This window comes from Magallana gigas, chromosome 1, assembly GCF_963853765.1.
Source record: "Magallana gigas chromosome 1, xbMagGiga1.1, whole genome shotgun sequence".
Taxonomy (NCBI): domain Eukaryota; kingdom Metazoa; phylum Mollusca; class Bivalvia; order Ostreida; family Ostreidae; genus Magallana; species Magallana gigas.
Genome location: NC_088853.1, coordinates 50,161,159 through 50,178,393, shown reverse-complemented (window position 1 = coordinate 50,178,393; position 17,235 = coordinate 50,161,159). Strand labels below are relative to the sequence as shown.

Genomic DNA, 17,235 nt, shown 5'->3' with positions numbered 1-17,235 from the left:
AGTACTAAAGCTATAATTCATGATTTCTAAGGTTGTATTGGAACTTGGTTGGAGAAAGAAAATATTAATAAGGGAATTTTTGGAAATAGGATGTAGTGGTAAGGAATTTAAAAACGTAAATTTATTTAGATTTAGATTAAATTTATTCAATTTATTATAATATTCCTTATTTGAATGCTCCTTCTGGTCAAATGTCATTTGATTAGGCCATTTAAGTCAAGACGAAAGTACATGTGAAATTTGATTAGATTTAAAGTAATTTTTATTTAAATTTTTGTTTTGAACCGGAGACTATTAAATAAAGAGATTTGGATAAGATTAAGTTTTATATAAAAAAGGTACAAAAAACACACGGGTAAATGTATATAATACTGCAACAAAAAATCATATTGACGCAAGCGTCAAGTGGGCCGCAAAATATAATTGCTGTATGGATCATCATTGGTTGTTTACAGAACAACACTCAACAAAGAAGAAAATAACGAGTTGGTTGTACTAATTTCAATGGTAGATTTTAATTTTAATTACTATATTTTCAGCAACACGTTTTGAAGTTTAACAGTTTACTATCATTATTACGAATAGAGTTCGTTACTGTAAGCATTTCTAACGGTAATTGTATGATCATTGCTATAGTATGAAGTAATGAAGAACACATTGATTTGTACATTATTTTAATAAAAAGTTCAATTCATCATTATTCTTTTGGAGATCATACATTTCAAACCAACTTGATTTTTTGTTGCATTGTATTGAATTAAAACTTAATGCATTAGTTTATATAACTTCAAGAGACCATACAATATCTATCTATCTATCTATCTATCTATCTATCTATCTATCTATCTATCTATCTATCTATCTATCTATCTATCTATCTATCTATCTATCTATCAATTTATCTTTCTATCTATCTATCTATCTATCTATCTATCTATCTATCTATCTATCTATCTATCTATCTATCTATTGTTTACAGGCAAATCTATCTATCTATCTATCTATCTATCTATCTATTGTTTACAGGCAAATCTATCTATCTATCTATCTATCTATCTATCTATCTATCTATCTATCTATCTATCGTTTTCATGCATATCTATCTATCTATCTATCTATCTATCTATCTATCTATCTATCTATCTATCTATCTATCTATCTATCTATCTATCTATCCATGTCAATCTATCTGGCTGTACCAAGGCGAAGACGTCACTCATAATTATTATTATGATTAAATAAAAGTAAATTAATCTCATTTTAAATGCTGAATTTTTTGTTTTTTTTTTTAAATATTTTGAAGAAGAAAGATTTGTTCTTGAAGCAGGCCTCAAATGTAAACTTGTCAATGCATGCTGTTAAAATTATAGTCTTAATAATTCAGCTCTTTTAAGACTATTAAATGATAAATGTGGAAATTTTATTAAATAAATATGTTATGAATATATGCCAATAGACATTATCAATGTTATGAACATTACGTTTTTTTCTTCGAGACCTCTAGGTGTTTAATTGGACGCAATAACTTCTGAAATAAAAGTCAAACATGAAGCACCTTTTATATTGCTAGAATATTCAGATTGGTCAGAATAATTTCAAAATAAATAAAAATAGTATTATGATGCCGCGTGCAATACCTTTCTTATGGACTTGAAACAAATTCAAGATCTCAAAAATATGTGTTAGGTATTTCAATAAGGAGTGTGTAATATTGAGAAACTGGTTAAAATGCATGTTGCTGAATAACATTGATTTTAAATTGTGTAATTTTTGCTAAACGGATTTATGATTATTTTAAGCAATATTCAGGTTAGGAATAAAGAGTTTATTAAAATAAGAACACATGAACATTTAAAAACTTGTAAATTAAACATAAAATAAAACAATGATGAAAACACAGTAATGTATTAAAGTATTAGATAAATATTAAAACCAAGATAAAGTATTGTAATGAAGTAGTTCATTTATGTCAATAAATATCTTCAAAGTTCTATGTCTGAAAGAAACAATATGATAATTATTGGAAAAAAAAACATTTAGGTAAAGAACATTAGTTTTATCATGTAAGAAAATATTTTAAAAGGATATACCTTTACTATGACATTATGAAATTATTATGACTATGCCAGTGAATAAAAGCAACATTGCAGTGGATAAGAATGAAATCTTGAGTGTATATATGTCACAATTTACGTTCATAATTACTTTCCATACATTTTGTGCTACGTTTATAATGTTACTTATTTATTGTTAGAGTTGCTTTCCATAGTTTAAAGTTCACTCAGACGGTTTTACTAGGCGGGTTCTAATCCCGTGCATTTAAGAATTCAGTCTGGGCGTAGCAATTGGAGAGAGCAGACGTTTTCTACCAGCTCCCTCATTTCATCCTACATGTAACGTATAAGTATAACTGACCAGAGTCCAACTATTCTGGGTAAGTTTGTTTTTATTTTAATGAAACGGATTTAATGCCGTATTTATTCCTAAAATGGCCAGATAATCTTGTTTTATATTTTCCGTGAGTAATTTGGAAGTATTTTGAAGTAATGTGTGATAATGAGTATTTGCTCATACGAAATTTATTAAGTATAAAGTAAAAGTATGTGTATTGTTGTGATGTAAACATATGTTGTATGTATTTCAGAGTAAGGCGCGTAGTAGTTGCCGTAAAATAAATGTATTTATGTAGTACACAAGTATATGAAAGTGAAGTACGTGTACGAGTCTAGTGATTGTGTGAAGTAAAGTATATGTAGTAAAGTAGTAAAGTTCTGTACAGCAAAATGTGCAAATGTAAGTGTAAATACAGGAAAATGTATTGAGTAGAGTAATGTGCAGTAAAATGCAACTATGAGTAAAATAATGTTATCTGTGTATTTATCATTTCATTTATATTTCAGATCCCTTTTTGTACCTTAATCTCAAGTCTGTTGAAGAATTGGAAATTTATCTGTAAATTATCACCTGAATAAAAGCTACGTAAACCTATTGAACGTTATTATTTTGGAGCCGCAACGCCACCCGGCGACAATATATGACCTTGAACATCATTGCAAATACAAACCAAAATACTTTCACATATATGATGTTTTATCATGCTTAAAAATTATATAAACTGAAAAATAATGAAAATGAAATTGCGAAAATATCTATGATGACAAAAAACGACTTTTTGAAAATCCAAACTTCAGTAACGACTTAATGATAAAGCTATTTAAAAATACATATCACCACATTTCGTCTATGAAATAAAACACCACTCACTGCATGCTAATAATCATACTGGCATGCGACCAGTTCTCGCCGAGTACCTTTTCTCGCCAGTGCATTGATACGTCATTTTATCAACACATAAATAATTTATGAAAAACGACGTAACAATGCACTGGCGAAAAATGGTACTTGACGAGAACTTGTCGCACGCCATTACAGTTTTACTGTGTATCGTATACCTTTAATATATATATTTATATATATATATATATATATATATATATATATATATATATATATATATATATATATAAATATATATATATATATATATATATATATATATATATATATATATATATATATATATATATATATATATATATAATGAGGAAGATAAGAATTTATATACATTGATGTGGATTCTATGAAATAACGCAAGGATAATCAAAACAGGGTGAACACATATGGTATGATGAAACACGGAAACAGATACTGATTTTTATAAATTATATATATATTTAGAAACACATGTACAAGCAATGCAATAATAACTGCTGATTATTCAGGTATAAACCTCAAATACACATGTATGTAGCTATACCTTAAGGTTGTAATACGGGTATTTATTACAACTTGCCTTCAGTTCGCCCCGAACTTAAAACAAATCTTATTAAAATTCGTGTTACTAAGACAGAACAAGGATAACAGATATTGCGTGAAAAACCCCCACGATTTTCATTCATTTATCATGACTACAAATAAGCAGACAAAAAAAAAATTGATATAAAAAATGTTGATAGATTTCTCGGATTCCAAAAACTTTGCTTTGTTACGCAGTGTGTTGTTTATACAACAAAAATGAACATTTGATTTATATCTGCATTATTGCGATTAAGAAATAGCAATATTTTTAGGATTTTTTTGTAAATCTTACACCCATCTGCATTAACGTACAAATTGCTTATTTCTGGAAAGGCGTATCATAGAGAGACGGCTGGGTGACTTCTCCCAGCGCCTGATACGCTGAGTTATCTCCCTCAACGTTGACGTAAACATCAGGGTTGACGGCGGTGTGACCAAGATCACTTCTCTGTGGTTGATTGGTGACTTCGTTGAGCTCCTGGTATGCCGTACCGTCATCAACGTTGACGTCGTGACCAGTTGTAGATGGTACTGTGTCTACAGGTTTATCGTCCTTCGGTTGCTTATGCTGATTGTACTTATAACATTGTTCGTGTTTGCATAATCTGGTGAAATATATATATTTATATTCAATATAATTCATTTACAAAGCAATAGCAGTGAGCTAATATGAACGGAGTTGATGATAAACATTCTAATTAACGAGGCCGGGTCTAATTTGTTCTGCCCTAGATTTTTGAATGAAATTTTTTACATGAATTTCTACTGATATAATTATTATTTTAAGATAAAAAACTAAGACATTTACCACACCGTTTGTTTAAGGGGTCATCTCAAAGTTTGTTAATTTTTAACATAGGACCCTATGGGATTTCGCTTGAAATGTATCAATTTTGCACATTTTTTGTATTTTTTTTAAACTTCTGCCCTAGGGATTTGTTTTTCTGTTCTACATATTAAAGTTATTGCTAAAAGGCATCAAATGGTCAAATAAAAAAAACCTTTTACCTCCTGGTTTGTTCCAGGGGTCTTATTAAAGTTGTTTTTTGTATGCACAATTTCCCAGATTTGTCAACTAATGACTATTTTTTATTTGATAAAGGCGGAAATGGTGATCTTTATAGTATTATTAAAACATCCAGACAGATTTAAGTTATAAATAAATATTTAACATCATTTATTAAGGGTCATTATATAAAATTCATGGTTACTATCTTGAAATATATGAATTAAGCTATATTTAGGCGGGTTAAGAAAACGTGACAGAGGGCCAGGCTTGCTGAACCTTCTTCACGTTTTCGACCCGAGCCCAAATATAGCTTTTACTTCGAGACATTTATGTTTATTCCACAATATGATATCAATTTTACGCATCAAACGAGCTATTTTCAACAAATTTCGCTGAATATCTGCAGTTGAAACTATCACGCCATGGCGTCAATCAAACAAAAAGATGACGTCACAATACAAATGAAACGCTGTGCGAAAGCGTGCGTACTCGTTCTGTACTTGGCCTCGTTAAGTCCAAGGAGTTGGGTTATAAAAGAAGAGGACATTACTGCTTTGTATAAATTTAATGTTTAAGCATTTGATTACATAACACCATAGACCATTCATATAAATAAAACCTAGTGACACGGATCAAATAGATATCAATCTTTTTACATTAAAGGGAACACATTTATATACAGGAGATTGTGTAAGATTTCAAACATTGTACTTTTACTGGTAAAACAAAGGATTATTTAGATAATGACTTTATTCTTCACTGCTCCTACTATAAACGTACTATATTTGGCTGTGTATTCTATTTAGCGTTTTTGACAGAATGCAGCTTCCGCTAAATCAATAACATCGCTTAATGCAATACATTTATGTAAAAATAGTCACATTCAAGAATACGCTAATTCTAATTCAAATCTACGCCAACTTGTTCAAAAACTAATTGCCGCCAAAGATCGTACACGCCAAATATAATACGTTTACAGTATTTTCCTTTCACATATTAAATATAAAAATCACCCTCAAACCGGATTAAACTATATTATTTATGACAATGCTCATATAAAAGAACAACAAAAACTACATTTAGAATAAAGTTGACATAAGATTTGTTAAAAAAACCATCATATGGCATGGCTTAAGAAAAAGTATGTTAAAATTTTAACCATCTTCAATGAATAATTGCTGAGTTTATACAAGGTATAACAGAATACTACCATATGACATGCCGAAACAAAGATTGTGCTAACTTTTAAGCATTTGCGAACAATAATGGCAGAGGAAACTGCGACGAAAATTTAATATTGTTATTGGTAAATTAAATTTAAAAATAACATTAGGAAAGTCTGACAAAATTATACATAAATCCTTAAAACAAACCTAAGACAGATATAAAACAGATAACTTCACCTCTTAACACAGTATCTTATATAAAAATCACTTCATGAACTTCTAGATTGCTTTAACGCTTTTTTGTTTAACCTGGCTTTTTGCACATTCATAAGCTTTGAATTTTATTTGATATTATTTGTATGTTATTCCAATGATCTTACCTTAAGGTGAGAAAAATGATAACGATGGCACAGAGAGCGAACAATGCAGACAAAATGTAAGTAATGGAGGGATGGTCAGCAGACTCCGCTGACGGTGGGAGACACTGTACTGTAAGTAACATTAAAAAAATGAAAAAAAATCTCAGCAAATAATTAAAAACTTGACGTCAACATGTTAAAAATTTCAATGTTTAAATGCTGTCATGTTATATGAAAAGATCATAATGTTTTGTTGATAAAGTGCAAAAATAAAACTACCGTTGTCACACTTTTCTCCTTGAAATCCTACAGCGCATCCATCTGGGCAGTTTCCGGTCACGTGATGACATTGTTGTTTGTCATTGCAGTTACCACAGGTCAACGAACAAAGGACTCCATATGTGTTGTTACTGCATGCTATTAAGAAAAGTTTCAAAAGAAACACAAATGGTCATTTATCATAAATTTACAATTATTTGAACGTTAATACATCGAGGGTGCACATTGACCAAAATTGTATAGCACAAAAATAAAGACTGATATGTAGGCATGCAAAATTGATGTATGAAACGTACGAAAGAGATGATAAGATGAAAATGGTGTTAAAAAATGATAAATTGGTAACCAAATACAATTTATACGTACTTTCTTTACAGTTGTCCCCCGTCTAACCAGTGTCACAACCATTGGGACACACTCCAGTCACTGTATTACACTCCTCTCCATTCCGGCAAATTCCACAGTACTCTTGACAATTATATCCATATGTATGACCGTCACATTCTGCGAACAAAAAATATTGTCACATATTTTTTACTTGGAGGCTGAATATCTGATAGAATTTGAACATTTTTCATTTTATTTCAGATCTAAAGGCTTGAATTGTTTTATATGACATTAACATTACATTGCAATTAGATTTTAAATATGATTCCTTCTGCATTTACCTTATATTGATATTTTGAGTAATTTGTTGATATTATAAAAGGTTTATATTCTACTTTTCGAAATGTAAAATATGTTTTATAGCGCGAAACAATAGTTAAAACGACGATGAATTGTAAATTAAAGTTTTGTACCTTCAGTGCAAGTATTTCGAATGTACCCTGGGCCACATCCAGTTACACATGTTCCGTTTATATGATGACATTGTTGGTTATTAAGACAGTGTCCACATGATATGCTACAGTTCACTCCAAAAAGTCCACCATTACATTCTATCAATAAAAGGATATATGCAATTTAAAGAGTATACAATTATTTGAAGAGATATAAAGCTTTCAAATCATCTTTACTGAATGTTTAACAACTTAATCAATGGTTGACCTCTCTCTTGAACAGCGGACTAAAGTACGGACGAAAATACATAAAACAAACACTTGTTCCACTATATTCCAAGTATACGTGTAAACCACGATGAACTTTATAATAATAGAAAGTATCTCTACCTTCCGTGCAGTTGTCTCCCATAAACCCTGAGTCACATCCATCTGCACATGTTCCGAATATATGATGACATTGTTGGTTATGTAGACAGTGTCCACATGGTGTGCTACATTTCACTCCAAAAAGCCCACCATCACATTCTATAAATAAAACACTGACTCCAATTAAAAGGGTATAAACGTATTTGAAGAGATATAAAGCGGCAGATAGTGAGGTTTTAAATTATATTTCCTGAATGTTATACAACTTATACAATGTTTAACGAACGGTGTTCAATTTTAAATCCAAGGAAATAAACGAAATAAAAGTACCCTAAGGATAACGATGTTTCTCCCCAAATCAGTTTGTGTGTAAAGCAGAAGAACAAATAAACGGTTTAAAGATACCTTGCAAATAATTCAGAAATCAATTTAATATCTTATGTATTATAAACATTTCTCTTGCCATTCTTGGTTTAGTAAGATTAGTTGACTTAAATAGTTCAAGTCTATCCGTTTATATGTTTTTGATACTAAATGAGCTAAAAATGATAGTAAAAATCTATTAATTAATTTATGTGCGTTTTAGACCAAATCTTGAATATCATTGTTTTATGTTTGAATATTCTTATTACGTAATGATTTATCACGATACATACGTTGTGTACACTGTGTCCCTTTCCATCCCGGATGACACCCAAGATCACAAAGTCCAGATTTTTTATTACAGCTGTTACAGTTAGCAGGACACTCCCGGGCACAGTTTTCACTAAAGTATCCATCCTGGCACTCTACAAAAAAAAAATGTGCATGCTAATTTATCTAAAGAACAATCTGGTCCGAGTTTACAATGAAATAAACAGACGGAACAGAGTGTTTAGGTTAATCAACTCACCTTGATCAGAAAAACGGGGATAACAATTATTATTAAAACAATCTTTATACCATAACATATTATAAATAATTAAATTAGTTTATAATAAAAATAAACTACGGTTCTCATTATTTACATCTTGATCTATATTTTAAGTTAATGACAATTATTAAAAATAAATGACTATGAACATTTTTTATGTATGATAAAGTTTGAAAAATAGAAAAGTACTATATTCCTGAATTGAGTGTCTCTATACTATACCCAATTCACACTGGTGTCCTTTGTACCCAGGCTTACATCCCCCCTGACAGGTGCCCGTCTCGATGTGACAGTATCCACAGTTGGCATCAGGACAGGGGAGGTTACAGTCAATACCATAGTATCCGGGTCTTGGACAACCTAGGTATAATCATAACTTGTTTTTATTATTTGTTTACATTATCTTGTCTATTGCCTTAATATATGCATTGTGGAAACGTATTGTCAATTGCTAACAGACAATAACAAGTAAAAGACATTTTCACTATGCCATGTCATTATAAACTTATTAAACTTGTCAATGAAAGAGATAAGGTTACTGAAATTTTTACGTACCTATTGAATAAAATCCATACAAATTTTATAAATTGTGTTTTGAAACTTATTTTTTCTTAACTAGTTGATTAAAAATGCAATTTAACATTCTACAACGAAACTATATACATAAACATATTTACCATAGACTTCTACTTCACAGAGTTCATTATAGGCGTAGGAAGAATACCCACTAGGATAGTTAACTCCTGACAGCCTCTCGTTGTAGTAGATGATGTACTGACCATGTACAAAGCAGGTGGTGTTAAAGACAGCTGGTATCGTGCTTCTATTAAAGCTATTGTCTTTATAGCAAAGTTTTCCGTCTGACTTGTCTGTTGTGTTTGAGACATATATAGAGAATCCCAGAAATCTTGCTGTATGCCCATTTGATGGACCTTTAATAAAACTATACTTTGTGCTCACAAAATATACCACAATGAATAAACAGAAAAAAAACTAAAGCAAGAAAAAGAACTATCCACTCGTTTAGTATGTGTAACAAAAGGACCCTCACTCTTTAATACTCTAAAAAGGTTTAATTGTATAGACGAATCTAAATGTACATTAATTATCAGGAAATGCCTACATGTGCTTAGGCCACCCACTCTTAATGACATCCCTCTCCATTTAACAGCTATATTTTAAAGTTTAACTTATTTTTTATTCAACTTAGGTAATTGTACTAAATTGTTTATATCATAATGATAAAATTCTAATCTGATCGCTGTCTATATACTTATTAATATTTTTAGCAGTATCTTTTATCTCTTTTGGCCCTTTTACCTGCTAAAACGATATTTATAATATATCAGCAGTTTTATTACATGTACTATTATACAGTTAAAAAGAACTATTTTAAATTAATTACGATTGTAAAAAATATTACTGATATACTGGTACGTAGCAAAAAAATATTACTGATATATTGGTACGTAGTAAAAATATTACTGATATATTGGTACGTAGTAAAAATATTACTGATATATTGGTACGTAGTAAAAATATTACTTATATATTGGTATGTAGTAAAAATATTACTTATATATTGGTACGTAGTAAAAATATTACTGATATATTGGTACGTAGTAAAAATATTACTGATATATTGGTACGTAGTAAAAATATTACTGATACATGTATATTGGTACGTAGTAAAAATATTACTGATATATTGGTACGTAGTAAAAATATTACTGATATATTGGTACGTAGTAAAAATATTACTGATACATGTATATTGGTACGTAGTAAAAATATTACTGATATATTGGTACGTAGTAAAAATATTACTTATATATTGGTACGTGGTAAAAATATTACTTATATATTGGTACGTAGTAAAAATATTACTGATATATTGGTACGTAGTAAAAATATTACTGATACATGTATATTGGTACGTAGTAAAAATATTACTGATATATTGGTACGTAGTAAAAATATTACTTATATATTGGTACGTGGTAAAAATATTACTTATATATTGGTACGTAGTAAAAATATTACTGATATATTGGTACGTAGTAAAAATATTACTGATATACTGGTACGTGGTAAAAATATTACTGATATATTGGTACGTAGTAAAAATATTACTGATATATTGGTACGTAGTAAAAATATTACTGATATATTGGTACGTAGTAAAAATATTACTGATATATTGGTACGTAGTAAAAATATTACTTATATATTGGTACGTAGTAAAAATATTACTGATATATTGGTACGTAGTAAAAATATTACTGATATATTGGTACCTTTTAAAAATATTACTGATAGATTGGTACGTGGTAAAAATATTACTTATATATTGGTACGTAGTAAAAATATTACTGATATATCGGTACATACCCCAGGCTAAATTCTCGGTCCTGTAATAGATACGAATGTTATGGATGCTATAGATGCTCTCTAGATTAACCCACCAGGTGGCGGTGCGTTGTTTCTCAGCTGACATTGAACACTCTCCTCCTAAACCGTTCAAGTTTGATTTGCGTCCATCTACAGCATTGCCGGCACCAACGTTAGCATGTCTGTATATGTTCTCCTGATATGCTGGTTTGCGTAGAGCTAAGTTAACTGTAAAATTATTTAGATCATCACTATTTGAGCCTTTTAGCAAAACGTAGTGTCTTACAAATGTTGAACTCTTATCTCGTATCACAGAAGTATAAAAAATGCATATAAAATCTCGCTACTTGTAAATTCGCAAAATAAAACATCATCGTTATTATGCATCATAAAAAAATTTAAACTTAACATAGACCAAAAAATAATAACTATCAGAGACAATTTCCCTCGAATAAATAGGTTACGCACATTTCAACATTACTCTCCTTAAATCGTATCATACACATACTATTTCATATCTCTAAAATGATTTGGTATCTGTTTTTCAATGTTCGTATTTGGAACTTATAACAATATGGCAAGTAACCTAAATACAACCTAGGTTACATGTGCGTCCTCCATAACCCTCTTCACATCCCTGTAAACATGTTCCAACAACGTGGTCACATTGGGAGCTGTATAAACAATGTCCGCATTTCCTCTTGCATCGGTAACCATATGATCTATTTTGACATTCTATAAAAGAAAAAATGAAAGTATAAAGCAATTGGTGCAAACTTATAGAGTTGTTCAAAGAAAATATTTTAAACACCATGGTAATATCGTTTTCAGGAGCAACACAGCCTTATTACCAAAGATATATTTAGCTTATTACTGAGTATACTAAATAAATAATACCTCTTCGTACAATTATTCTCAGTTTTCGCAGTCAATGGAAAAAAATGAATTAATCTGAATCACCTCTACCTATGTCGAACCTCTGCGCAGGAATCCACGCATATGCTATAATTATGACTGTCGTAATAAGGTACATCAGAATAAGAAAAAATAATATATATTTTTTTTCATTCTACTAAACATAACTTGTGATGCTGAAATATTTCAAGTGGAAAAAATTTAAGAAACAAAAAGTAATCCGAACTTCCTTTGTATGCGACAAGTCCGTTATATTTTCAAGGTGTATAAGTCTTAAAACGTCCAAAGTCAGTTTAAAGTCTAATAATTTAATTCTGGTTGTAACGCGGCATTTGATTGGATAGAAAAATTTAGTTAAATTTGTATAACCTGGTTTGCACGTCACAAGACACGTCACAATGCACCAACGAACTAATTCACTTGACGTTACGTTTGAATTTTGAACAGATTTATATCATTTTTAAAATAAAACGGACTCAATTTGTACAGCAAATTCCAGAAAATTAAATTATAAGGAATGAACTCAATATCTACCCAAGTTATACTCGTATAACCTGGGTTGGAGCAATTTACGCTTTTTTATAATCCGCTTCGCGGATTATAAAGCGTAAATTGCCCCAACCCAGGTTATACGAGTATAACTTGGGTAGACATTGAGTTCATTTAAGGAATGAATTCAATATTTATTTGTTTTATACGATATAAAATTTTTATACTTTCATGCTCAATACTGAAATCTGATTGGTTTAGACGCAGTTGATAATCCGTTCTATTACCCTCAGCGTTTGCAACACGCTTAGCAACGGGTAACACATCGAATTGTTACATGCGCGTAAATCATGTGCGTACGGTTCGCCGTAGAATTCACGACATTTCTATATAAAAGCATTAAGAAATTCTCTAAAATTAAGACATTCAGTATAATTAGATAAATAGTGCCTGTTTGGGAGGAAAACAGTTGAAATTGACACCCCTCGATAATCATTGTAAACCTCCGCTTCGTGTCAGTTGACAATGGTTTCCTCGGGGTGTCAATTCAACTGTTATCCTCCAAAACAGGCACTATTTATATAATGTCCTTTTTTCATGATCTTTCTATAGAAAAATGAACCACGCAGTAAACTTTTCATTGGTAAGCTAATTGACTTTTTAATATTACAAATGAATTTTCAGAATTTTTAAAATTTTAGTTTTTGTATCACACAAATTTCCATTACTTAAGGAATGAATTCAATATTTATTTGTTTTATACGATATAAAATGGTTTGGGACAGTTTACGCTTTATAAACCGCGAAGCGGTTTATAAAAAAGCGTAAACTGTTTCAAACCATTTTATATCGTATAAAACTAATAAATATTGAATTCATTGCTTATAATTTAATTTTTTTACTCTTCATTATAGATAAAAACGGTCATTTGACCTTTAAAATGACGTAAAATTGTACAAAATTCAAACGTAACGTCAGGCGTATTGATACGTTTTTGACGTTAGTCTTACTATGACGTAGGCAACATTCTTTATACGATATAAAATAATTTTTTTAGCCAATCAGAAAGCGCGTTACAACCAGAATTAAATTATTTCTTAAGTAATTTGGTAGAAATTGAATTTATACCTTAACCTTACAATATTTATATTTATAGCAGTTAATGTAACTTCAGGCAATAATTATTTTTTTATACTTTCATGCTCAATACTGAAATCTGATTGGTTTAGACGCAGTTGATAATCCGTTCTATTACCCTCAGCGTTTGCAACACGCTTAGCAACGGGTAACACATCGAATTGTTACATGCGCGTAAATCATGTGCGTACGGTTCGCCGTAGAATTCACGACATTTCTATATAAAAGCATTAAGAAATTCTCTAAAATTAAGACATTCAGTATAATTAGATAAATAGTGCCTGTTTGGGAGGAAAACAGTTGAAATTGACACCCCTCGATAATCATTGTAAACCTCCGCTTCGTGTCAGTTGACAATGGTTTCCTCGGGGTGTCAATTCAACTGTTATCCTCCCAAACAGGCACTATTTATATAATGTCCTTTTTTCATGATCTTTCTATAGAAAAATGAACCACGCAGTAAACTTTTCATTGGTAAGCTAATTGACTTTTTAATATTACAAATGAATTTTCAGAATTTTTAAAATTTTAGTTTTTGTATCACACAAATTTCCATTACTTAAGGAATGAATTCAATATTTATTTGTTTTATACGATATAAAATGGTTTGGGACAGTTTACGCTTTATAAACCGCGAAGCGGTTTATAAAAAAGCGTAAACTGTTTCAAACCATTTTATATCGTATAAAACTAATAAATATTGAATTCATTGCTTATAATTTAATTTTTTACTCTTAATTGTAGATAAAAACGGTCATTTGACCTTTAAAATGACGTAAAATTGTACAAAATTCAAACGTAACGTCAGGCGTATTGATACGTTTTTGACGTTAGTCTTACTATGACGTAGGCAACATTCTTTATACGACATACAATAAATTTTTAGCCAATCAGAAAGCGCGTTACAACCAGAATTAAATTATTTTCTATTATATCTGAGAATTTTCGTACCCACATTTTGAAACGCCCCCAGTAAAATAAGGAAGTCGATGATTTTTATTGATTTCCACTCACCATTCACTGATTTACATTATATAAAACTTGGATAACAAATCTATCGAAGAAATAAATAATTGAGTCTCACAACAGTTTTTTCAGAAGTTTTTCAAGAGCATACATTTACGTTGTTCTTTGTACATTTCAAAACAAATACCGAATCTTTTATTGGTCCTGGTATTTAGAACCTAAGTGAGTTTTTCTTGAACAGACTTAAGTCTCCTTTATATCATGAAGTTTATGAACAGTTTTAGGATTGCAGCCTATTTACTGATAAAAATCTTGATAAAAACATATACTAAACATCAACTTTATTTTATTCTTTATTCGTAGATTTTGATATGAACTGGTTAAGTAATCATTGGTGAAGAAGTATAGAAAATATAAGCTGATTACAACCAAACACTATCAAAACATTGCCTATGGCTGACACAACCCTGTTGAACTTGAGGAATCTTTAATCTAACTAAACGTGTATATTGTACTCATATATGAAATACCATAAACAGTTAAACTTAAATATTATTTATTTCAAAATTGATAGTAAAGTCCTTGAAATTTGTTTGATGATATTCTAATATATAGAGTACCAAAATGATTCATACAAAATTTTGATAAATCATGCCAACTTGGTTTATAACTTGAATGTGGTTTTTGAAAATACCTTTAAACCATAAGATAGACCATTGTTTTTATTTTTTAAATCCTTGAAATGAAAATGGCTGAAAGCGTGATAAACAGAAAGCTTTTTGCCAGGTTTGATAAAATAATAGTAAATCGGTAATAAAGCTACATGTATGAAAGAGAAAAAAATACTGACGAACGGATGAATGCAAGTTAAATTGTGATGAGGAAAACTCATGTTAGCCTTCGGACAATAAAGATGGGAATTATGACCTAAAAACTGAGACTATGTGCAGGGAAAGTGGTCCTTGGCATTACTATTCATAGCTGTTAGATTAACAGAAAACTGCCTACTTTGTTAAGCTTTATTTGATTAATTTTAGAAACTTTTTTCTACATTATCAATACAAAATGAAAATGCTTACTTGTAAATGATAAGAAAAACATACTGCGTTTATGTATGGTAATTTTGATACAATTAACTGGTAATAATCATGAAGAGTTTTTGATAACGATATGCAAAAGTTAAATATAAGGATTAATGGCCTAAAAAAGCATTGCAAGCAACTGTTTATAGTTACGTACCCTGATTACAGTTTTGGCCTTCATATCCAGGATCGCAGCCGTCAAAACAAGTTCCATTTATATGGTGACACTGACTCATGTTCAAACAATGTCCACAGTTTGTTTCGCATCCTTCTCCATATTTGTTATTGGGACATTCTAAGATAAGAATATTCATTTGAACGGAATGACCGACATATTATATCATTGGTCAGCTCTATTAATGTAATGCCAAAACATTAGGGTGCATACAATAATCAAGATGAATAAGATATGTCGCACCGTTTTATTGATTTCTGTAAAGGCAAGGCATGAATAAGCTTTACTTTTAGTAAACGAATCGTACTTCCAAATGATATTCTTACGCATATGTAAGGAAAAACGTAACTTGAATCATTATGTATGTGACTGTACAATGTATAAACGATTTAGTCTCAGGACAAACACATTATAATAACGGTTTTAGTCATCTACATGTAATTAAAGATTTACATGAGACTGTTGAAGTTTTATTTCTTGTCGATATATCACTAAATCAATAACTATAATCTAATAAGTTCAGTCCAAAAAAAATAGCTGTTGACTGAGCATGAGGGCAAATATGATGTCTATCTATGTCGTCAGGTCCAACAAATTATAGGTTCCCTTTATACCCAGTCAAGAATTACCGTATATCAGGTTTTTTCCGCGTGTATCCAATTTCCGCTTTGTTCGCGACGATTTCCGAATTGCGGAAAATAAATCAACGTAAATTTGATACAAAGTTTTGTTTTTGTAATAGAGTTCTCTATTTCCTGATAAAGTTAACAGGTAGGTAAAAGTACGGTGAACTATGTTCAGTTAGTTTAGTTAGAGGTACAAATTTCAGGATCGGAGGACAAACGCCAGTTAATAGATTTTTAAGCCTAGTTGTTTATTTAATAATCCATTGACAAGCTTATTAAAACGGTCGCTTTCCTTGCTTAAACCGATGACTAATTATACCTGAGCTACTGGTATATGTAACGGAACATAATCTATTTATCTATGACTGTTTGCAGCCCTGAAAATAATTATCAGTAATTATTTCACATTAAGGAAATCGTGTAAATGGTTTCATTATTCATTACAAAGAGCGACAATTTAGATACTTTTTACCATTTACCTCACAGGTTTAAACAATCCTTAATTATATTTTCAATGTGACTTTGAAATAGTGAAAATTTGACTCGCGTAAATTTAATATACCGTTTTAGGCTCTGATTCGCGGAAAAAACATAACGCGGAAAAAAACTGATATACGGTACTTTGTATTGCCTTCACTACAGATGCAAGGGTAGTGTTAAGCAGCTACCAGTTATGAATGTCGCACAGCCCGTCAGCTCTTTTCATTTCTGCGACGAATTTA

General features: G+C 30.4%; 1 protein-coding gene and 1 long non-coding RNA gene across 4 annotated transcripts in view; both read right to left on the bottom strand.

Moving 5' to 3' along the window:
• The window catches only part of LOC105324599 (multiple epidermal growth factor-like domains protein 10), a 90,992-nt gene that overhangs the window by 51,415 nt on the left and 22,342 nt on the right, over positions 1-17,235 (bottom strand). For 2 of the 3 annotated variants that reach the window (XM_066069676.1, XM_066069675.1), the window contains 5 exons: positions 15,870-16,007; positions 11,721-11,858; positions 11,124-11,351; positions 9,410-9,664; positions 8,955-9,092 (listed from right to left, as the gene is read on the bottom strand). In XM_066069676.1, coding sequence (XP_065925748.1) covers positions 8,955-9,092; positions 9,410-9,664; positions 11,124-11,351; positions 11,721-11,858; positions 15,870-16,007 — 897 coding nt within the window. The remainder of the gene's footprint in view (positions 1-8,954; positions 9,093-9,409; positions 9,665-11,123; positions 11,352-11,720; positions 11,859-15,869; positions 16,008-17,235) is intronic. The other variant, XM_066069684.1, reaches the window with a different exon arrangement.
• Positions 3,581-6,803, bottom strand: LOC136270957 (uncharacterized). Its single transcript, XR_010708816.1, has 3 exons — positions 6,672-6,803; positions 6,414-6,522; positions 3,581-4,463 (listed from the first exon to the last, which is right to left on the bottom strand). It is a non-coding gene; the product is annotated as an uncharacterized lncRNA (long non-coding RNA).